General features: G+C 40.2%; 1 protein-coding gene across 5 annotated transcripts in view; it reads right to left on the bottom strand.

The window, feature by feature from the left end:
* Window positions 1-24238, bottom strand: part of cep43 (centrosomal protein 43) — a 103498-nt gene that overhangs the window by 42571 nt on the left and 36689 nt on the right. For 4 of the 5 annotated variants that reach the window (XM_060830999.1, XM_060831000.1, XM_060831002.1 and 1 more), the window contains exons 5-11: window positions 24018-24155; window positions 22550-22576; window positions 21069-21125; window positions 20446-20516; window positions 20295-20344; window positions 17034-17095; window positions 3421-3486 (exon numbers count right to left, since the gene is read on the bottom strand). In XM_060830999.1, the coding sequence (XP_060686982.1) occupies window positions 3421-3486; window positions 17034-17095; window positions 20295-20344; window positions 20446-20516; window positions 21069-21125; window positions 22550-22576; window positions 24018-24155 (471 nt within the window). The remainder of the gene's footprint in view (window positions 1-3420; window positions 3487-17033; window positions 17096-20294; window positions 20345-20445; window positions 20517-21068; window positions 21126-22549; window positions 22577-24017; window positions 24156-24238) is intronic. The other variant, XM_060831001.1, reaches the window with a different exon arrangement.

Below are 24238 nucleotides of genomic sequence, written 5' to 3'. Positions count from 1 at the left end.
GCAGAAACATGGCTCTGGGATGGACAGGACTGGCAGATTAATGTTACAGGAAGGATAGGCGGGCAACAAAGGAGGGGCACTGAGGTTTTTGATAAGGGATAGCATTACAGCTGTACTGAGGGAGGATATTCCTGGAAATACATCCAGGGAAGTTATTTGGGTGGAACTGAGAAACAAGAAAGGGATGATCATCTTACTGGGATTGTATTATAGACCCCCTAATAATCAGAGGGAAATTGAGAAACAAATTTGTAAGGACATCTCAGCTTTTTGTAAGAATAATGGTGGTTATGGTAAGAGATTTTAACTTTCCAAATATAGACGGGGACTGCCGTAGTGTTAAGGGTTTAGATGGAGAGGAATTTGTTAAGTGTGTACAAGAAAAGTTTCTGATTCAGTATTTGGATGTACCTACTAGAGAAGGTGCAAAGCTTGACCTCCTCTTGGGAAATAAGGCAGGGGGGGTGACTGAGGTGTCAGTGGGGGAACACTTTGGGGCCAGCAACCATAATTCTATTAGTTTTCAAGTAGTGATTGGAAAGGACAGACCAGATCTAAAAGTTGAAGTTCTAAATTGGAGGAAGACCAATTTTGACAGTATTAGGCAAGAACTTTCAAAAGCTGACGGGGGGCAAATGTTGCAAATGTGTTGCTGGTCAAAGCACAGCAGGCCAGGCAGCATCTCAGGAATAGAGAATTCGACGTTTCGAGCATAAGCCCTTCATCAGGGGGGCAAATGTTCACAGGTAAACGGACAGCTGGAAAGTGGGAAGCCTTCAGAAATGAGATAACGAGAATCCAGAGAAAGTATCTTCCTATTAGGGTGGAAGGAAAGGCTGATAGGTATAGGGAATACTGGATCACGAAAGAAGTTGAGGGTTTGGTTAAGAAAAAGAAGGAAGCTTAAGTCAGGTATAGACAGGACAGATCGAGTGAATCCTTAGAAAAGTATAAAGGAGTATACTGAAAAGGGAAATCAGGAGGGCAAAAAGGGGACATGAAATAGCTTTGGCAAATAGAATTAAGGCGAATTCAAAGGGTTTTTACAAATACATTCAGGACAAAAAGTAACTAGGGAGAGAATAGGGCCCTCTAAGATCAGCAAGGCAGCCTTTGTGTGGAGCCGCAGAAAATGGGGGAGATACTAAACGAGTACTTTTGCACTAGTGTTTACTGTGGAAAAGGACATGGAAGACATTGAATGTAGGGAAATAGATGGTGACATCTTGAAAAATGTCCATATTACAAAGGAGCAAGTGCTGGATATCTTGAAACGCATAAAAGTTGATAAATCCCCAGGACCTGATCAGGTGTACCCAAGAACTCTGTGGGAAGCTGGGGAAGTGATTGCTGGGCCTCTTGCTGAGATATTTGCATCATCGATAGCCACAGGTGAGGTGCCAGAAGACTGGAGGTTGGATCACGTGGCGCCACTGTTTAAGAAGGGTGGTAAGGACAAGACAGGGAACTATAGACTGGTGAGCCTGACGTCAGTGGTGGGCAAGTTGTTGGAGGGAATCCTGAGAGACAGGATGTACATGAATTTGGAAAGGCAAGAACTGATTAGGGATAGTCAACATGGAAATCACGTCTCACAAACCTGATTGAGTTCTTTGAAGAAGTAACAAAGAACATTGATGAAGGCAGAGCGGTAGATGTGATCTATATGGATTTCAGTCAGGCGTTCAACAAGGTTCTCCATGGGAGATTGGTGAGCAAGGTTAGATCTATGGAATAGAGTGAGAACTAGCCCTTTGGATACAGAACTGGCTCAAAGGTAGAAGGCAGAGGGTGGTGGCGGAGGGTTGTTTTTCAGACTGGAGGCCTGTGACCAGTGGGTCCACTACTTTTCGTCATTTATATAAATGATTTGGATGTGAACATAAGAGGTATAGGTAGTATGTTTGCAGATGACACCAAAATTGGAGGTGTAGTGGACAGCGAAGAAGGTTACCTCAGATTACAACTGGATCATGATCAGATGGGCCAAAGGGCTGAGAAGTGGCAATTGGAGATTAATTCAGATAAATGCGAGGCGATGCATTTTGGGAAATCAAATCTTAGCAGGACTTAAACACTTAACGGTAAGGTTCTAGGGAGTGTTGCTGAACAAAGAGACCTTGGAGTGCAGGTTCATAGCTCCTTGAAAATGGACTTGCAGGTAGACAGGATAGTGAAGGTGGCGTTTGGTATGGTTTCCTTTATTGGTTAGAGTTTAAAATCTGATTGAAGATTAGAGTATAGGAGTTGGGAGGTCATGTTGCGGCTGTACAGGACATTGGTTTGGCCACTGTTGGAATATTGCGTGCAAGTCTGGTCTCCTTCCTATTGGAAAGATGTTATGAAACTTGAAAGGGTTCAGAAAAGATTTACAAGGATGTTGCCAGGCTTGGAGGATTTGAGCTACAGGGAGAGGCTGAATAGGCTGGGGCTGTTTTCCCTGGAATGTTGAAGGCTGAGGTTTACAAAATTATGAGGGGCATGGATAGGAGAAATAGACAAAGTCTTTTCCCTGGGGTGGGGGAGTCCAGAACTAGAGGGCATAGGTTTCGAGTGAGAAAGGAAAGATATAAAAGAGAGCGAAGAGGCAACTTTTTCATGCAGTGGGTGGTACGTGTATGGAATTAACTGCTAGAGGAAGTGGTGGAGGCTGGTACAATTGCAACATTTAAAAGGTATTTGGATGGGTATATGAATAGAAGGGTTTGGAGGGATATGGGCCAGGTGCTGGCAGATAGGATTAGATTGGGTTAGGATATTTGGTCTGCATGGACGGGTTGGACTGTAGGGTTCGTTTCCGTGCTGTACATCTCTAAGACTTTATGTGGTAGAGGTGGAGGAATTGAGAATAAGGGATTGGTGTTTTTACAGTAGGTATGGTGGAAGGAGGTGTAGTCTAGGTAGCTGAGGAAATCGGTGGTCTTGTAGTAGATGTCCGTGGTCAGTTGGTCACCGGAGATGGAGTTGGAGAGGTCCAGGAAGGGGTGGGAGCTGTCTGAGATGGTCCAGGTGAATTTGAGGTCAGATGAGAAGTGTTCAATTGGGACTCCTCCATCGCCAAACCTTACCACCCGATGCCTGCCTCATATTTTGCATTTGGAACCTGCAACCACACGGGCTCAATGTGGATTTCACCAGTTTCCTCATTTCCCCTCCCCACATATTTTTCAAGTTAAAAGCCTCCAACTCAGCACTGCCTTCCTGACCTGTCCATCACCTTTCCCATTTATCCGCTCCACTCTCCTCTCGGACTTATAACCTTCTCACTGACCTTCATCTGCCTATCTCACTCTCAGCTACCTTCCCCCAACCCAACTCATCTCCCCCCTCACCACCATTTATCTCTCAGCACCCCCGGCCCACAAGCCTATTTCTAGTGAAGGGATTACGCATTCTCCTGTTCCTCGGATGCTGCCTGACCTGCTGAGATTTTCCAGCACCACATTCTTGACTCTGATCTCCAGCATCTGCAGTCCTCACTTTCTCCTAGAAGGTAGAGGTTAAGTCAAGTAAGTGCAAAGGAAGAACAGGCAGGGCCAGATAACAAACATAATGGGACTGGCAATATTAAGTGAATTTATTTTACTGCAAGGAATACAACATGTAAAGCAGATGAGCTTAAACCTGGATCAGTTTATGGAACTATGATGTGGTCATTACAGAAAACTGGTTAAGAGAAGGGCAGGACTGGCAGATCAGTGTTCAGCGTATTGGTGTTTCAGGTGTCAGAAGGAGGAATGTAAAAGGGATGAGGGAGTTGCATTTTTGATTAAGGAGAGCTGCACTAAGAGTGGACAAAGGTGTGTAATACCTCAGTTATCTGTAAGAATAACAGGGTGGTTATGGTAGGGGATTTTATCTTTTCAAACATTGACTGGGACTGCCAGAGAGTTAACAGTTTCGAAGGACAGGAATTTGTTAAGCACGTACAAGAAAATTTTCTGATTCAGTATGTGGATGTACCTACTGGAGAAGGCGCAAAACTTGACCTATTCTTAGGGAATAAGACAGGGCAGGTGACTGAGGGGTCATTGGGGGAGCAGTTTGGGGCCAGTGACCATAATTCTATTAGTTTTAAAATAGTGGTGGAAAAAGATTGACCAGAACTAAAAGTTGAAGTTCTAAATTGGAGAAAGGCCAATTTTGAACGTATTAGGCAAGAACTTTCAAAAGCTGATTGGGGGCAGATGTTCGCAGGTAAATGGACAACAGTAAAATGGGAAGTCTTCAGAAATGAGATAACGAGAGTCCAGAGAAAGTATATTCTCGTTAGGTGAAAGGAAAGGCTGGTAGGTATAGAGAATGCTGGATGACTAAAGAAATTGCGGGGTTGGTTAAGAAAATGAAGGAGGCATATATCGGGTATAGACAGGATAGATTGAGTGAATACTTAGAAGAGTATACTTAAGAGAGAAATTAGGAGGACAAAAAGGGGACATGAGAAAGCTTTGGCAAGGAGAATACAAAGGGTTTATATGAATACATTAAGGACAAAAGGTTAACTAAGGAGAGAATAGGGCCCCTCAACGATCAGTAAGATGGCCTCTGTGGGGCGGCACGGTGGCTCAGTGGTTAGCACTGCTGCCTCACTGCACCAGGGACCCAGGTTCGATTCCAGCCTCAGGCGACTGTCTGTGTGGAGTTTGCACATTCTCCCCACTGTCTGCGTGGGTTTCCTCCGGGTGCTCCGGTTTCCTCCCACAATCCAAAGACGTGCAGGTTAGGTGAATTGGTCATGCTAAATTGCCCATAGTGTTGGGTGCATTGGGTCTGTGTGGATTACTCTTCGGAGGGTCGGTATGGACTTTTTGGGCCGAATAGCCTGCTTCCATACTGTAGGGAGTCTAATCTAAGGATGGCCTTTGTGTGGAGCTGCAGGAGATGTGGTAGATACTGAACGAGTATTTTGCAAAAGTGCTAACTGTCGAAATGGAAATGCAAGATATAGAACGATGGGAAAGAGCGATATCTTGAAAAATGTTCATATTACAGAGGCCGAAGTCTTGAAATGCATAAATGCTTAAAAGTGGATAGTTCCCCAGGACCTGATCAGGTGTACCCTAGAACTCTGTGTAAAGCTAGGGAAGTGATTGCTGGGCCTATTGCTGAGATATTTGTATCATCGATAGTCACAGGTGAGGTGCCGGAAGACTGGAGGATGGCAAACATGGTGCCACTATTTAAGAAAGATGGTAAGGACAAGCCAGGGAACAATAGACCAGTGAGCCTGACATCAGTGGTGGGCAAGTTGTGGGAGGGAATCCTGAGGGGCAGGACTTACACGTATTTGGAAAGGCAAGGACTGATTAGGGCTGTGTGTGTGGGAAATCATGTCTCACAAACTTGATTGAGTTTTTTGAAGAAGTAACAAAGGATTGATGAGGGCAGAGCGGCAGACGTGATCAACATGGACTTCAGTAAGACGTTCAACAAGGTTCTCCATGGGAGACTAGTTAGCAAGGTTAGATCTCATGGAATACAGGGAGAACTAGCCCTTTGGATATAGAACTGGCACAAAGGTAGAAGACTGGAGGCCTGTGACCAGTGGAGTGCCACGAGGATTGGTGCTGGATTCACTTCTTTTCGTCATTTATAGGAATGATATGGATATGAGCTTAGGAGGTATATAGTTTCTAAGTTTGCAGATGACACCAAAATTGGAAGTGTAATGGACAGCGAAGAAGGTTACCTCAGATTACAATAGGATCTTGATCAGATGAACCAATGGGCTGAGGAGTGGCATTTGGAGTTTAATTTAGATAAATGCATTTTCGGAAAGCAAATCTTAGCAGGACTTTTACACTTAATGGTAAGGTCCTAGGAGTGTTGCTGAACAAAGAGACCTTGGAGTGCAGGTTCATAGATCCTTGAAAGTAGAGTCGCAGGTAGATAGGATAGTGTAGAAAGTGTTTGGTATGCTTTTCTTTATTGGTTAGAGTATTGAGTACAGGAGTTGGGAGGTCGTGATGCGGCTTTACAAGACATTGGTAAGGCTACTTTTGGAATACTGTGTGCAATTCTGGTCTCCAACCTACTGGAAGGATGTTGTGAAACTTGAAAGGGTTCAGAAAGGATTTACAAAGGTGTTGCCAGGGTTGGAGGATTTGAGCTAAAGGAGAGGTTGAATAAGATAGGGCTGGTTTCCCTGGAGCATTGGAGGCTGAGGGGTGACCTTACAGAGGCTTATAAAATCATGAGCGGTATGGATAGGATAAATAGACAAAGTTTTTTCCCTGGGGTGGAGGACTCCATAGGTAGAGAGTATAGCTTTAGGGTGAGAGGGGAAGATATAAAAGAGATTTAAGGTGCAACTTTTTCACACAGAGGGTGGTGAGTGTGTGGAATGGACTGCCAGAGGAAGTGGTGGAGGTTAGTACAATTGGAATATTTAAAAGACATCTGGAAGGGTATATGAATAGGAAGGGTTTGGAGGGATATGGGCCAGTTGCTGGCAGGTGGGACTAGATTGGGTTGGGCTATCTGGTCATGATGGGTTAGGTGGACCAAAGGGCCTGTTTCTGTGCTATACATCTCTCTGATTCGAACTTGGAGGGCTCATCCAGCGAGGTCATTTGGGTAGAACTCAGGATTAAGAAAGAATATGAAATCAAAATGATGAAGTTACGCTATAGCCTCCTATCAGAGGTACAGGAACAGATATGTAGGCAGATCATGGAAAGATTTGAAAACAACATGGTGGTTGTCATTGATTCTTTTGATATCCTCAATACTGACTGGGACTCCCTTACTGCCAGGGGCTTAGATGAGGCAGAACTTATTAGATGTATCCAGGAAGACTTCTTAAAACAAAAGGTAGATGGTCCAACTAGGTAAGAGGCAAGGTGTTCAAAGTTTTAGTGAGGGAGCATTTTGGGAACAGTGATCATAATTTTGTAAGGTTCAAAATAGTTATGCATACAACTTGGGTGAAAGTGCTAAATTGTAGGAATGATAATTACAATAATATTCGGCAGGAACAGGAGAAATTAGGTTGGGGTGGTTTTTTGAGAATACATCCACAACTGAAATATGGGAGTCTTTTAAAGGCCAGCTGATCAGAGTTTAGGACCAGGATGTTCCTTTGAGGATGAAAGATAAGGCTGGCAAGATTCTGGAACCTTGGATGACAAGAGATATTGAAAGTCTAGTCAAAATAAAAAATGAAGCATATGTAAAGGTTTAGCAAACTAAAATCAAACAAGACCTTTCAAGAATATAAGAGGAAGCAGGAAAGAACTTCAGCAAGGAATTAGGAGGGCTAAAAGACACCACAAAATGTCCCTGGCAAGTAGGATTAACGAAAATCCCTTGGCATTTTATATATATTAGGGGCAAGGTGGGTAGCTAGGAAAAGTTAGGCCCATCAAGGGCAAAAGAATGAAGAGAAAATGGAACCAGGGAAAGTGGGTGAGGTCCTTAATGAGTGCTTTGTATTGGTATTCTCCAAGGAGGAGATGGATGATATTAAGATTATGAAGGGTATGTTGATATTTTAGGGAATGTCGATATTAAGGAGGTGGTAGCATCGGGTGTCTTGGAAATGTTAAGATAGATAAGTTCCCAGGGCCTGCTGGGACCTATCCCAAGATATTAAGGGAGGAGATTGTTGGGGCCACGACAGAGATATTTCTATACTCTTTAACCACAGGTGAGAGCCTAGAAAACTGGAGAACAGTTAATGTTATTTCTTTACTTAAGGAGTACAAGGATAATTCAGGAAATTATAGGCCAGTGAGCCTTACGTCAGTAGTAGAGAAATTATTGGAGAAGATTCTTACGGACAGGATTTACTTGCACTTGAAAAAGAATGGACTTATTAGGGACAGTTAGCATGGGGTTGAGGATAATGAGGAAGGTTGTCAAATGATACAGCAGGACATAGATCTGCTGCAAAGTTTGGTTGTGAAATCGCAGATTGAATTTAATCCAAATAAGTAAGAAGCGATGCATTTTAGGGGGTCAAACACAAGAGGAAATGGCAGGACACTTAGGAGCATTGATATACAGAGAGATTAGCGAGTTTGGAGATTTGTAGCTCATGTTGAAGTTCTGTATGTAAGTTTGTTCATTGAGCTGGAAGGTTTGTTTTCAGACGTTTTGTCACCACACTAGATAACATCATCAGTGAGCCTCCAGTGAAGCACTGATGTCATGGCCTGCTTTCTATGTTTTAGGTTTCCTTGGCTTGGTGATGTTATTTCTTGTAATGTCATTTCCAATTCTTTTTCTCAGAGGGTGATAGATGGGATCCAAATCGACGTGTTTGTTGATAGAGTTCCGGTTGGAATGCCATGCTTCTGGGAATTCTCGTGCATGTCTCTGTTTGGCTTGTCCTAGGATGGATGTATTGTCACAGTCAAAGTGGTGTCCTTTCTCATCTGTATGTAAGCTTACTAGTGATAGTGGGTCATGCCTTTTTGTGGCTAGTTGATGTTCATCTATCCTGGTGGCTAGTTTTCTGCCTGTTTGTCCAATGTAGTGTTTGTCACAGTTCTTGCAAGGTATTTTGTAAATGGCATTAATTTTGCTTGTTGGCTGTATAGGGTCTTTCAAATTCATTAGCTGCTGTTTTAGTGTATTGGTTAGTTTGTGGACAACCATGATGCCAAGACGTCTGAGTAGTCTTGCAGTCATTTCAGAGATTATAGCATCCCTACAGTGTGGAAACAGGCACTTCAGCCCAACAAGCCCACACCACCCTCCAAAGAGAATCCCACCCAAAGTCATTCCCTTACCCTACTATACATCTACCCCTAACTAACACATCCCTGAACACTATGGGCAATTTAGCATGGCCAGTTCACCTAACCTGCACATCTTTGAACTGCGGGAGTAAACCGGAGTACCCAGAGGAAATCCACACAGACATGGGGAGAATGTGCAAACTCCACACAGACAATTGCCCAAGGCTGGAATCAAATCTGGGTCCCTGGTGTTGTGAGGCAGCAGTGCTAACCACTGAGCCACCGTGCCACCCTTTGATGTAGGGGTGAGTGAGTAGAGTTTCTGGACACATTGTATCTACTTGTTTGGGTTTGTTGCTGAGGAATCAACGGACTGTGTTCATTAGGTACCCATTCTTTTTTAATACACTGTATACCCACAAACGAAGTTGTATTGGAACATAAGTTCAACGAGCCACCACACACTGCAGCATTCAGGAACTACAAAGAGCAGAAGAAAACCACCGATACAGCATATGGCATGAAACAGGCCTTTCGGCCCAACATGTCCATGGCGCCCAATTTTCAGATTTAAACTAGTCCCATTTGTTTATCCCATCCACGTACCTGTCCAAATATTAAATTACAAAATTGTAGTCACTTGTTCCAGATACTCACCTCCCTCTTAAAAAACAACTGTCCCTTTTGCATTTCTTCTCTCTTACCTTAAACGCATTCCCTTTAGATTTAGATTCCCCTACCATGGGTAAAAGCTGTTGACTATCTTAGAATTAGTGTTATTGTCACATGTATTCACCTATCTTATTTCTGCCTCTCATGACTTTGTAGACTTTTATAAAGGTCACCCTTCAATCTCCTACACTCCAGTGAAAAAAGTCCCAGCCTCTCTTTATAACTCAAACTTACCAGTCCAGGTAACATCTTAGTAAATCTTTATCCACTCTTTAATAAAAGATCCTCCCAGGAAGAGTGATCATTGCATGGTGGCATTTCAAATTCAGTTTGAGACAAGAGACTTTGGATCCCACCCAAGTTTTCAGATGTTAAAAAAAGAGATAATTACATAAGCATGAGGACAGATTTGGCCCTAGTGAACTGGACAGAAATATGAAAGATAAAATAGTTGGTGCACAGTAGCAGACATTTGAGATATTCAATTCCTTCCAACTAAATATATATTGCAGACAGATAGGTTCTAAGAAGGTAAAATAGTGCCCATTGCTAAGCAAGGAATTTAATAAAAGACCAAAGAACGAAAGCATACCATATTGCTAAGATCAGTGGCAGGCAGGAGCACTGGGAAACTTTTAAAGACCGACAAAGGGTTACCAAAACAAAAACAGAGTAAGAGGTTAATTATGAAAGAAAAGTAATGCAACAAACACTACATTGGACAAACAGCAGAAAACTAGCCACCAGGATACATGAACACCAACTAGCCACAAAAAGACACGACCCTCTCTCACTAGTATCCTCACATTTGGATGAGGAAAGACACCACTTTGACTGGGACAACACATTCATCCTCAGACAAGACAAACAAAGAGTAGCACAAGAATTCCTAGAAGCATGGCATTCCAACCGGAACTCTAATCAACAAACACATCAAGTTAGACCCCAACTAACACCCCCTGAGAAAAGGAACAGGAGGTGAGCTCACCACAGGAAATGACATCACCAACCCAAAGAAACCCAAACATATAAATAGAAAGCAGGAATTTTCAACATTGCTTCACCTGAGGCCCACTGAAGATGTTAACCAGTAGGATAATGAAACGTCTGGAAATGAACCTTGCAGTTCAGCAAGCAAACACTCTTATTCAGAAAGGAGAGATAGGCAGAAAGCAGGAAGTTATAGACCAGTTAGCTTAGCATCTATCATTGGGAAATTGATGGAATCTATTATTAATAGAGTAGTAAATGACATCTGGAAAATCCCAATGTAATCCATCAAAATCAGCATGGTTTTACAAAGGGTAAATTGTGTTTAACTAATGTGCTAGAGTTCTTCAAAGATGTAACAAATAAAGTTGATAATTAGGGTCCTGTAGATTTATATATCAGAGACTTCCAGAGACATTTGACAAGTTGCCACACAAAAATGTAATACATGAGGTAAGGTCACACTAGGTTAGGGGTAATATATTAGCTTGGAGAGGGGAGTGGCTAACCAGAAACAAAGCAGAGACTCAGGATAAATGGATATTTTTCAGGTTGGCAAGCTGCAACCAGTAGGGTACCACAGAGTTTGTTCCTCAGGCCTGCAAATGAAGACATGATTTCCCATGCACAAAACCATATTGACTATCCCTAATCAGTCAATGTCTTTCCAAATGAATGTTAAACCTATCTCTCAGAATCCCCTTCAACAAGTTACCTACCAATGACATCAGGGTCACCAGTATATCGTTCCAACTTTTTGTTATCACTTTTCTTAAATAATGGCACCATGTTAGCCATCCTCAACTCTTTTAGCACCTCACCCATGGCTGTCAGTGATATAAATATTTCAGCAAGGGGTCCAGCAATCTCACCCCGAGCTTCCCACAAAGTTCTGGGATCATCTAATCTGGTCCCAGGGATTTATCCAGCTTCATGTGTTTTAAGACCTCCAGCACATCTTCCTCTGTAATATGGCCACTTCTCAAATATCATTATTTATTTCCCCACATTCCCTAACTTTCATGTCCTTCTTCACGTTAAATACGGATGCAAAATATTTGTTCAGTGTCTCACCAATCTCCCGAGGTTCCACACATAGCATCATTGGATCCTTGCTGATCCATCAGGGGCCCTATTCTCTCCCTAGTTACTCTTTTGCCCATAAATATATTTGTAGAATCTCTTTAGATTATCCTTAACCCGACTTGCCAAAGCTAACGCACATCACTTTTTCGCCCTCCTGATTTCCCTCAAGTATACTCCTACTGTTCTTACACTCATCTCGCGATTCACTATCTAAACCTACAAATGCTTCCTTCTTTCTCTTGACCAGAATCACAGTTTTTCTAGTCATCCAGCATGCCCTGCACTTTCCATCCTTGTCTTAACAGGAATATACTGTCTTTACCCTGAAGGCGTTCCAGCATCCAACTGTCCCTTTACCTGTGAACAGCTTCTCCCAATCAAATTTTGAAAGTTCCTGCCTAATATTGTGAAAATGGCCTTACTCTAATTTAGAACTTTAACTTTTAGATCAAGTCTATCCTTTTCCATCACTATTTTAAAACTAATAGAATTATGATCACTTGCCCCAAACTGCTCCCCCATTGACATTTCAGTCACTTGCCCTGGCTTATTTCCCCAACAGGTGGTCAAAGTTTGCTCTTTGTCTAATAGGAACATCCACATATTGAATAATAAAACTTTCACATACACACTTAAAATTCCTCTCCATCCAAGCGCTTAACACTATGGCAGACCCAGTTTATGTTTGGAAAGTTAAAATCCCCTCCTTTTACAACTGGATTATTCTTACAGCTATCGGAAATTGCCTGGTATATTTGCTTCTCGCTGGACTATTTGAGGGCCCTATAGTACAGGCCCAGTAAGGAGATAATCACTTTGTTATTTCTCAGTTCTACACATATAACTTCCCTGGACATTTTCCCAGGAATACCCTCACTTAAAAACGTCACTTCCCTTCCAATAGCATCTATTCCGTGGAACACTGAGTCCTCCCCCTTCCTGACCCATGTTTTTGTAATAGCTATGATATCCCAGTCCCACATTTCCAATCATGACAAAAGTTCATCTGCCTTACCAGTTAGGCTTCTTGCACAGAAATAACTATAGTTTAATTTATCAGTATTACCTCATTCTCTCCCATGCTCTTGCCTGCCTGGACTATTTAACTTGCTCTCCTTATCTACTGTACTAGCTTCACACATCTCTTTTTTATCTTATCACAATCGATTACTTGGAACCTGATATTCCCTTTACTCTAGTAAAGCCAGTCAGGGTACAGAAACCTGTGTCAGTGTGATATTTCCCCAAGAAGCGTAAATCTCTAAGTTGATTGAGTATTTTGACAAGATGACAAAAGATAATTGATGAAGGCAGAGCAGTAAATACTGTCTATACAGACTTCAGCAAGACATTGGACAATGTTCCGCATGACAGACTGGTTAGATCACATGGAATCTAGGGGGAGTGAGCCAATTGGATACAAAATTGCAATTCTGGTCTCCCTGCATTTGGAAAGATGTTGTTAAACTTGAAAGGGTGCAGAAAAGATTTGCAAGGATGTTGCTGGGAATGGAGTTTGTGAACTATAGGGAGGGGCTGAATAGACTAGGGCTTCTTTCCCTGAAACATTGGAAGCTGAGGAGTGACCTTATAGAGGTGCATAAAATCATGAGGTGCATGGGTAGGGTGATTGGTCAAGGTCTTTATCCCGGAATAGGGAGACCAAAACTAGAAGGTATAGGTTTAAGGTGACAGGGGAAAGATTTAAAAGGGACCTGCATTGAGAGAGTGATGCGTGTATGGAACAAGCTGCCAGAGGCGGTGGTGAAGGTGGGTACAGTTATAACATTTAGGAGTCATCTGGATGGATACATTGAATAGGAAGGATTTGGAGGGAGAAGGGCCAAATACTGGCAAATGGGACCTAACTCAGTTTAGGTTATCTGATTGGCACAGAAGTGTTGGACCAAAGGGTTTGTTTCTGTGTTGTACAACTCTATTACCTTATAACTACTGCCAATCTATTTCAATGATAAGAATACACAGTAGCTAAATTTGCAGATGACACTAAAATCAGGAAAAGTAAGTTGCAATGAAGAAATAAGAAATTTACAAACCGAAGGATTAGATGAATGAGCCAATATGTGACTAATGAAGTTTAACTTGGTTAAGTGTGTAGAATTGACAAAGTGGACATACAGCAGATGTTTCCCCTTATAGGGCAATCTAAAATGAGAAGTCATAGTTTTAGGCTAAGGATGGCATATTTAAAATAGTTATGATCAGGAATTACTTCTATTAAAGTGTTGTGAATCTGTGGAATTTCCAACTAGAGTGGACTGGATGCTGGGATATTGAATAAATTTGAGGAGGAGGAGATGGTCAGACTTTTTAATTAGTCATGGGCATTGGGCAAGTAAGAGGCCAAGATGAGATCCGCCATGACTGTATTAAATGATAAAGTGGTTTGAGGAGGTGAATTGCCTACATCACTCCTAATTCTCATGTACCACAATGAATTCAAATTTTTTTCACTCTTGCTTAGCTGAACATTCCTTTGGCCATTTTAAAACTTGCTGTGAAGATGCAATACACTTATACTGACTAACTTTTGAAAGTTTGCAGAAAATGGATTTATTTCAAGTTTTTTGAATATACTGGAAATGGTTTCTTTAAACAAGGTCAATTAAAATTCACTGTAGACGAGTTTTTTTTAAAGAAGGAATCTTGTAAATCACCTAACTGTTTACTTTGCTGCCAACTCCTGCTAGAGTGACTGGCTTAGAGAGAGTAGCTTACATTATCTGATTTAATCAGAACAAGCTAAGAACAAGCTGAGATATAGTAATTTTGCTGCTCACATGATATTTCTTGCACGTCTGAAAAGAAAACCCTCTTATTGAGTTCAGGGTGAAACCCATTTCCTCTTTTGATGTCACAATTCAAGCAATATTTCAAGTTTGCATTTCCTGAGCAAGCAGTGTCAGCAAGACATTAAAGCCAAAAATACGAGATTAGTGATTTGACCAGATCAGCAAGAACAGCAGAGCAAGAAACTCCGAAGTATTTACACTTTGTCATTTTGCCTTCAAGAATAACCGAAGTATTTTCTTTTTCAGAAAGCTAATCTCTGCAGAAAAATGTTTTTTTTCACATCTTTTCCAGAAAACAGAGATAGAGTGAGAGTGACAGTGTGTGTGTGTTTTTTAGGAATATTCAGAGGGATATTTATACTTCTATATTACAGGATATGACGTGTATAACCAATTATTGCATCTTTACTGAATAAAATTTGTTTTCATAGTAAACCAAGAATTTTGTTTAACTTTGATAATTTTTCAAAACCAGATACAGACATGGTTTTAAATTGGTCATCTTGGCATTTCAACAGGCAGGTGGAAATGTTTGATGAATAACCAGGATGTCTCTATGCATATCATTATTTCCGTCTGCTGAGATAATGCCTAAAGTGACCAAAGTAAAACACAGCATTAATAGAATCTTTTGACTGCTTCTTCTACAATTTTACGTCATTATTGGGGGGGGGGGGGGTTAGAAAAACTGTGAATGTACTGTTCAAATGAATGCACATACCTGTTTACTTCAGAATCTCAAATGTAAATTTTTGCTTGGAGGATTGTTTATGTTCATTGGCTTTTTTTTAGTCCAGGCATCAATTTTTGAAGTCTCTAAAGGACAGTGGACTGTTTTTAGTATTCAGAACAACTATAGGTATGTCAGGAATAAACGGATGACTAGGGTAGGTATCGGTCCAGTCAAGGATAGTAGTGGGAAGTTGTGTGTGGAGGCGGAGGAGATTGGAGAGACACTAAATCAATACTTTTCATCAGTATTCACTCAGGAACAGGACACTGTTGCTGATGTGAATATGGAGTCACAAATGATTAGAATGGATGGCCTGGAAATATGCAGGGAAGAGGTTCTGGGAATATTGGAAAGGATGAAAATAGATAAGTCTCCTGGGCCTGATGGCATTTACCCTAGGATCCTATGGGAAGCTAGGGAGGAGATAGCAGAGCCATTGGCCTGGATTTTTATGTCGTCATTGTCAACGGGAATAGTACCAGAGGACTGGAGGATAGCGAATGTGGTCCCCTTGTTCAAGAAAGGGAGTAGGGATAGCCCTAGTAACTATAGGCCAGTGAGTCCGACTTCAGTGGTGGGCAAAGTCTTAGAGAGAATGGTAAGGGATAAGATTTATGAACATCTGGATAGGAATAACGTGATCAAGGATAGCCAGCATGGTTTTGTGAAGGGCAGGTCGTGCCTCACAAACCTTATTGAGTTCTTTGAGAAGGTGACTAAGGAAGTGGACGAGGGTAAAGCAGTAGATGTTGTGTATATGGATTTTAGTAAGGCGTTCGATAAGGTTCCCCATGGTAGGCCAATGCTAAAACTACGGAGGTATGGCATTGAGGATACATTAGAGGTTTGGATTAGGAATTGGCTGGCTGGAAGGAGACAGAGGGTAGTAGTTGATGGACTATGTTCATCTTGGAGTGCAGTTACTAGCGGTGTACCACAAGGATCTGTTTTGGGACCATTGCTTTTTGTTATCTTTATAAATGATCTAGAGGAAGGGCTTGAAAGCTGGGTAAGCAAGTTTGCGGATGACACAAAAGTCGGTGGAGTTGTGGATAGTGAGGAAGGAAGTGGTAGGTTACAGCGGGATATAGATAAGTTGCAGAGCTGGGCAGAAATGTGGCAAATGGAATTCAATGTAGCTAAGTGTGAAGTCATTCACTTTGGTAGGAGTAACAAGAAGATGGATTACTGGGCTAATGGTAGGCTACTTGGTAGTGTGGATGAGCAGAGGGATCTTGGTGTCCATGTACACAGATCTCTGAAAGTTGCCACCCAGGTAAATAGTGCTGTGAGGAAGGCATATGGTGTACTGGGCTTTATTGGTAGAGGAATTGAGTTCCGGAGTCCTGAGGTCATTTTGCAACTGTATAAGACTCTGGTGCGGCCTCATCTGGAGTATTGTGTGCAGTTTTGGTCGCCATACTATAGGAAGGATGTGGAGGCATTGGAACGAGTGCAGAGGAGGTTTACCAGGATGTTGCCTGGAATGGTAGGAAAATCTTATGAGGAAAGGCTGAGGCACTTGGGGCTGTTCTCATTGGAGAAGAGAAGGTTTAGGGGAGATTTGATAGAGGTGTATAAGATGATTAGGGGTTTAGATAGGGTCGACACTGAGAACCTTCTACCGCTAATGGAGTCAGGTGTTACTAGGGGACACAGCTTTAAATTAAGGGGTGGTAGGTATAGGACAGATGTTAGGGGTAGATTCTTTACACAGCGGGTTGTGAGTTCATGGAATGCCCTGCCAGTAGCAGTGGTGAACTCTCCTTCTTTAGGGTCATTTAAGCAGGCATTGGATAGGCATTTGGAAGTTATTGGGCTAGTGTAGGTTAGGTAGGATTCGGTCGGCGCAACATCGAGGGCCGAAGGGCCTGTACTGCGCTGTATCTTTCTATGTTCTATGTTCTAACTAGTTATAGAATTCCAGAGTCAGGGTTTAGAAGACTCCTGACTGCATGTTTCTTTTTTCAAATCTCGGTATACATAATGGACATGGGAGTTTTTTTCTCAAACAAATACATCATTATTATTTTTAATTACAAAAATTGGTCTTACCACACTTCTGCACTGGACGAACAATCTTTTGTACATTCCCAGAAACTCATCAAAATCAACCACTAATTCAACAAACAAGAAATAAAGCAAATCACTTTAAATCTTAACTGGATAAATAGTAATTTTAAAATATTTTTGATATGCAACCTGCTGACATATCTAATATTGTATCAAGTGAATGACAAAGCACAATAATAACTTTCTTCATTGCCATTTCTTGCTTGCTGAGGTTAGTTATCCTGCTGATTTCCTTATCTACAGGAATTGTAATTGCCCCTGGCTGAATATGACAAAATGGCTATTAGAAGTTTTCTTTTTAACTGTCACAGACAAAAGAAAATATAGCTGATGTAGCATTTCATATAGCTCAAATCATGGCCTTCATAGACAAACAAAATGCTGGAGTCTTAGTAAGATGGGACTAGAATGTATACAGTAAGACTCTGTTAAGGCAGCTCAGGTGAAAACCATCTGATTTGAGATTTCTGATTTTTGTGTGAAGTAGAAAAGGGAAGCTTGATCCACCTGAGATGAGGCTTTTAAAACAAAACTACATATTAGAATTGACAAATTTAAACTTCTATCCTTGTACAAATGTATTAGATATTGGGGAACTAAATTTCTGAAGGCAGTTAGCCTTGGATGAAGATACCAATTTCAACAAACGCTCTTGAAGAAATTGTTTTCTCTCGTCAGCAAGATTAGGACACAGTGGCTCAGTGGTTAGCACTGCTGCATCACGGAGCCAGGGACCCTGGTTCGATTCGATTCTTGGGCAATTGTCTGTGTGAGGTTTGCATGCTCTCCCAGTGTCTGCATGGGTTTCTTCCAAGTACTCCAGTTTCCATCCACAGTCCAAAGATGTGCAGGTTAGGTGGATTGGCAATGCTAAATTGCCACTTAGTGTCTAGGGATGTGCAGGCTAAGTGGATTAGCCATGGAAAATGAAGGCTTATGATGGTGAGGAGGTGGGGTTATTGTAGGTCTGGGTGGGATGCTCTTCAGAGGGTTGGTGTGGACTCCATGGGCTGAATGGCCTGGTTCCAATCTGCAGGGATTCTATGTAGAACTAAGAGACAAATAACATGGCGGGGGGCAGAAACAAATTTTTGAAACAGGGTCACTATGACCTTGAGTGAATAAACAAGTCAGTTAGGAGGGGAAGTTGTTAACGAAATTGTTAGTTTTGTCACAGAATCATAATATTAGGTTTAATTATGTATAATTTTATTAATAACTTTATATTAGAGCTGATATTATAAATATTATAACAATTGGTAGAAATTCACATCATTTTTAATCTTCTGTACTAACATCAGCAAGGGATATGAATTGCATGACCTAATTTGAAAATTCGTTAGTAATAACGAAATACATGATGTGGCTGGCAAATGTCCAGGAAGGGTCATAACAATCGATGTTGGACTGTGGTCGATAATTGTAGGAGCCCAAGGACAGGTAATAAGGAGTCTGGCAAACATCGCAAGATGCTGGGATGACCCAAGATGGATCAAGTTGTCCATCATTGAACGTGAATTCACAGGATTAGTTCACAGGACATCACAAGCACTGATGTCAATGTTGATTGTAACTATTGTAATGCAGTAGGTACAAATATCCTGTACTTTACTGGGAAAGGTAGATCTGAAAAATGTGTTGCTGGAAATGGTCAGGCAGCATCCAAGGAGCAGGAGAATCGACATTTCGGGCAAAAGCCCTTTTTCAGGAAAGGTAGACTGTCACTGACCTGTGACCTGAACTGTAATTAAGAGGGCAACTGGGCCCAATGTGAAAGCTAAATTCAGAGCAGTCTCTGACCTTTCCCACACTTGTGGTAAAGGAGCTTCAAATAAAGATCAATTTGTGCTGCTGAACATGGGACTCAAGACTCCTCCAATATTTACCCCAATTTTTCTTGTAAATTTGACCAAATTCCCTCAATCTTCTTGATCATAGCAAGATGTATTTACATACCTAAATATTATCACATAACCCATTGCCTACAGAGAGCAACCATCTTGTCATTCTTACAAACTCTTCAGAATCAGCCAGATCTTTCAATGTCAACAATGGTGAACATCAAAACTTTTGTTGTTGTGAATCAGCATCCCAGGAAGTCCTAAACCACACAGACATATAATAATTATTCAAGAAGTCTAAACTTCTGAGAGGTAGTTTTGCACTACCTGGTAACCTCCAAATATGCTCCCGAATTAGACTCAGGATCAGAGACTTCCCAAGCAACATTTGTTCTCGAGTTTTCCACTTTCAATTACTGACCTATATTAGAAATTTATAGCAAAGCCCCTTCCTTGGTGTCAAGTCCTGGGGTGGGACTCTAACAGAAAGCTTCTGCTTAAGAGGCAAGTATGCCACTAAATGTATATGAGAAGAGGGATTTTGGTGTCCTTTTATACTAATCACGGAAAGTTAGCACACCTGTCTAGCATCAACTTTGCGAAGTAAACAGTACATTAACTTTTGCCATGAGGCTTGAAGGATTTCTTATGTCGGTGAAGCATTATTTTTAATATAGCATCATTACCCAAGTTATTGTTGGAGGAACAAAGAAATCTTTCTGCAATTATATAGGGATTTTGAGAGACCGAGAGTATTGTGCAAAATTTTTACCTAAAATAGTATACTTCCTTTGGAAAAGACAGAACAATGGTTTCCTAGATGTACTGCTTATATGAGAAGACTGTCCTATGAATGAAGGTGAAGTAGAATTGCCCCGTATTCTCCAGAATTTTACAAAAATGAAGGGTTACTTCAATGAAAAACAAAAGGTCATACAGGGTTTGACAAAATAAATGCTAAAAATGTTTCCCGTTGAACTTGGGGCGATGGTCTCAATAATGAGCATGTTTAAGACTGCGATCAATAGATCTTTTGAGAGCGCCAATGGAAGTCAAAAGGATATAGGAAGAAAGTAGAGTTAACAGAGATAATCAGGCGTAATACAGAATTGCCCAGCAGTTTAGAGCCGCTGAATATTCTACTCCTAATTTCTCTCATTCTTTATGAAACTGCACATTTTTTAGATTTATCAAATGATTACCAAGACAGGAAAGTTCCCTTTTTGTTGAAGTATGAATGTCAAAGTAGAATGAATCTTCAGAGGTACATCTAACAATATTAGCAATAAAATAAACACGCTAGAAAGATTAAACATTAATTTTACTGGGATCAGATTACAAAATTCCAATTACTTCAGCAGCCTTAAATCTATTTTAAAAGCTTATTGTCAAATATACTTACCATTATTAAAAGCTTTAGATTCATCATTTACATATTTGTCCAGCATATTCCTATCAGTGAAACAAATTACGGTTACAATGGTTAAAATGCAACAAAAATCAAGGTTTGAAACAAAGTGCAATTGCAAAATAAACAGTGAAAACTGACTTACTTGTGAAAGCGAGGAAAGAGGTTTATGAATAGTTCCTTCAGTTCTTCTTTACTTATCTCACCATTTTTGTCCTAAAATCAAGGCAGGCCATGGACTTTTTAAGACATTAGATCAAATGCACATTTCCAAATTTTTGATGAACAGAGAACACTTCCAAAAGATTCATATTCCTTGCCTGTACACTAACTGAGCTAAATCTAGTATTTAATTGAATATTGAAAAAACAGAATTCAAAAGGATTCTCCTGAATTACAAAATATCACTCCTCATGATTTCTTGCATTGAGTCTGTATATTAAAGTTCAAGTTCATAAAATCATTTGTTATGGGCCTGAGATTTTCTGACATGCTCACCTGGTGAGCAATCACAAGCAGTGATTAAAAAACAGTTTATTTTATTTTCATGTTGTACTATATTTTTATATTTGATTGTTTGGTGTAAATTTACACATTTTAATTACACATTCATAAAAATAGATCTTTATGACAATAGTGGTAAAACTTTAACCTCACAAATCAATGAATAACAAAAGGGCATCAAAATACGTATGAAATTGCAATATACACAAAATGCAGCACGTATTTACAATCCAATTTAAACTGGCAGGAAAAGTTAAAACTCACTTTATCATAAAATTCAAACTTTTTCTTGGCTTCTGCTATATGTTTTGCTGACAACTCCTGAAAAACAAAATGAGGAAAAAATATTTGAATTGTTACACGGTTGCAAATTTAAGTTAGGCAGCAAAATATTTACCATCCCTCTGTTACGTTTTGTTGTACACTAAAACAATGTCAACAATTTCAAGTTTCTGAGAAATTGTGATATTGGGGTAACATTGGTTCATGCAGCTATGGTAGGCTCTCATAATGTGCATAAACAAGACAGACAAGAAGCCATTCAGCACATCTAGCTTGCACCGGCTCCTTCAAATAAATAGACGAACCATTCAAATCTTTTTCATATTTCTGCAAACGTTTTCTCCATTAAGTAGCTATCCAAAATCCCTTTGAAGGCTATTAGTGAATCTATATTCACGTACCAGATAGACTGATTCAATTCCAAAATGCTCTTGTTAAAATAAAAATTTCCACATTTCACAAATATGGTCATCAACTTTAGTCACTGGAAATAGTCACGCGCCCATCCACCAGCCCATTTATTGCCCCATTGAAATCTATTACTATCTCCCTTAAGTTCTGTCTCATTCACAAATTTCAACACTGCGCTTGTAACTCTAAGTCACTCCAAGCTTTGCTCACTACTTACGTTCCCCACATCCCCCTCATTCTGTCATTCCTCACTCACCCATTCTGCACCCCTACTGCAGTCACCAATTCCAATCCTGCTTTCAGTTCCATCTTGGCTATTTAATTCCACCGGTATCCAGAGACGATGGGTGAGAAAGCCATTAAAAGAATAAAGAAGTTACTAAAAATATTCAGCATTGAGCTCAAGGCAGATCTTGAGGAGCCTGTATTCATCTTGTAATGACACAGGTGTGGTTTACTGGAGTTGTACCTACATCTGCAGCTTTCAACTCATTTTGCCAATGTATCTACACTACAGTGACGAGAACAACTTCCCTCCGCCGCCTACAAAAATGTTAAGAATGTCATTTTAAAAATAGTCAGTGAGGAATCCCTCTGCTTTGCTGGTGACGTCAAGATCTATGCACTCTCTCACTTTCTACCAGTAAAATTTCACAATTCTCAGAAAATACCTGCTAATTGCTTCATTTAAATCTGAATTAGTTTCCCAGTGCTGCTGGTGGTTTGTCACTAGCATGTTGAACTACCTCCCAGGAAATACAAGAGGAATTAGAACATGTCAGCATTCCCAGTCACGCATTTTCTAATTTTCCTCATCCACATCCCCTCACTCTTTGCACCTCAGATATGCCTCTAATTCAATGACGTGGTAAAATGACAAAAAAAAACTCCCATTGGATCACTTATTGAAAAGCTACTAAATTTGTATCTCAAAATAATTATTCAGGCTGAGAATAGAAAGAAGACCACATTGGGATGTACATCCCAGTAACCTGTAGGAAACAATAACATTATCACAAGTCATTCAAAGTGAGGCATAAATTATTTAGTACCTTAGGAACATAATTGAGTGAGTCACCCTGCAACAAAAAGAGCACATCATTATTGTGATATTCTTATGAACTCCCCACCACCAACTTTGTGTTAATGTCCAGCCAATACATTTAGTTTCTTTTTAGAAATTACTTTTAAAAGTGTTACATTTAAAATTGCTTTTCAATTTGTGCTTTGAATATTGAATCTTAAAATGTAATATCTTAAGCATTCAAAATTATACAGAATCGTATACTTTTCCTTATCACGTTAGACAGAAACAACAGTAGTGATGATTTCTGGCTTGTAAACAGAATGTTGTTTTAACATTTAAATACTTATTCAAGCAGTTTTCCTAGTAGCCTTCAGAATAGAGATACCTCCAACAAGTTTACTCCTGAGTAGACTAACTCAGGAGTAAATGATGAGCTCTAATTTGCCTCAGCATCATGGAAAGAGCAGAGTTGAAAAATCAGTCAGCATTGTCATTGCTAATCGTAACTTATCAACTTCTAATTCTGACAACTAAGAAATGGACCAAAACATTTTAACATCAATTTTGAAGGAAGATTTAAAAACTTAAAAGGAATTTTATCCTTGTTTATTTCTTAAGTACAAAATTAATTGGGGTATAATAATGAAAGTTAGGTATGAGAAAAAGTACAGGTATAAATAAGTTAACAGAAGTTAAAACAGCTATATCTGACTGACAAACGTCTTTGAAAGAGGTATAACGACAGTCCCGCAATATATGTAGTTCTGGACTTTCTGAAAGCTTTAAAAAAAAAGGTCTTACATGATCATAAAGCATAAAACAGGCCCATTGGTCCAACATGTCTACGTTGACCAAATTACAACAATCCCATTTATCTGCACTTCATCCATCACCTACTATACTCTGGTTAAATGCTCATCCAGATACTTCTTCAATGTTGCAAGTGTACCTGCCTCTGCCACCCTCTCAGGCAGCATGTACCATTTGTCTACCATTATCGGGTGAAAATACTTCCTCAGATCTCCTCTAAACCACTTACTCTTCACCTTAAATTTATGCACTCTGATCTTAGACACATCTGCTTTGGGGAAAAGATTATTATCGACCCTATACCTCTCAAACATCATTTAATACCTCCCCTGCTCCAAAGAAAACAAATCCAGCCTCCTCATAACTGAGACTTCCCATAACAGACAACATCCCACTGAGTTCTCTCTGCACTGAACAGGGTGTAATCATGTCCTTCCAGTAGTGTGGTGACTAAAATTACACACATATGCAATCTATGATCTAACCAATGGTTTATAAAGTTGTAAGACTTCCGTGCTCCTATATTCTATGTCCCCGCTAATGAAGTAATTGTTAAAAAAATCCACTTCTTCACTGATAAACAATTCTCTATCAATCAACATTACTTTTTGAAATTAGCACCAAAGGCAACAGCTAAGGAAATAAGCATATTACTTATATAATAGAATATTCAAGGTACTTACGTCAGAGGGGAAAGTGTCTTTTTCTTTTTGTTGACCGTTTCTTATCACCTCCAACAATAATGGTACTCCCTTCGAATCATCTCCTTCATGAATTCCTAGTTCCCTTGCAAGATTATCTCGCCCATCAAGTCCAGTGAACTAAGTACAAAACAAAGCAACCAATAGAAACTGAAGACTTGATAATTTGTAAATATCATAAATTATGTTGACAGGCATGGTGA

This window comes from Hemiscyllium ocellatum, chromosome 10 (assembly GCF_020745735.1).
Source record: "Hemiscyllium ocellatum isolate sHemOce1 chromosome 10, sHemOce1.pat.X.cur, whole genome shotgun sequence".
Lineage (NCBI taxonomy): Eukaryota > Metazoa > Chordata > Chondrichthyes > Orectolobiformes > Hemiscylliidae > Hemiscyllium > Hemiscyllium ocellatum.
The sequence above is the reverse complement of the archived record's forward strand: the minus strand, read 5'-3'. Positions and strand labels throughout refer to the sequence as shown.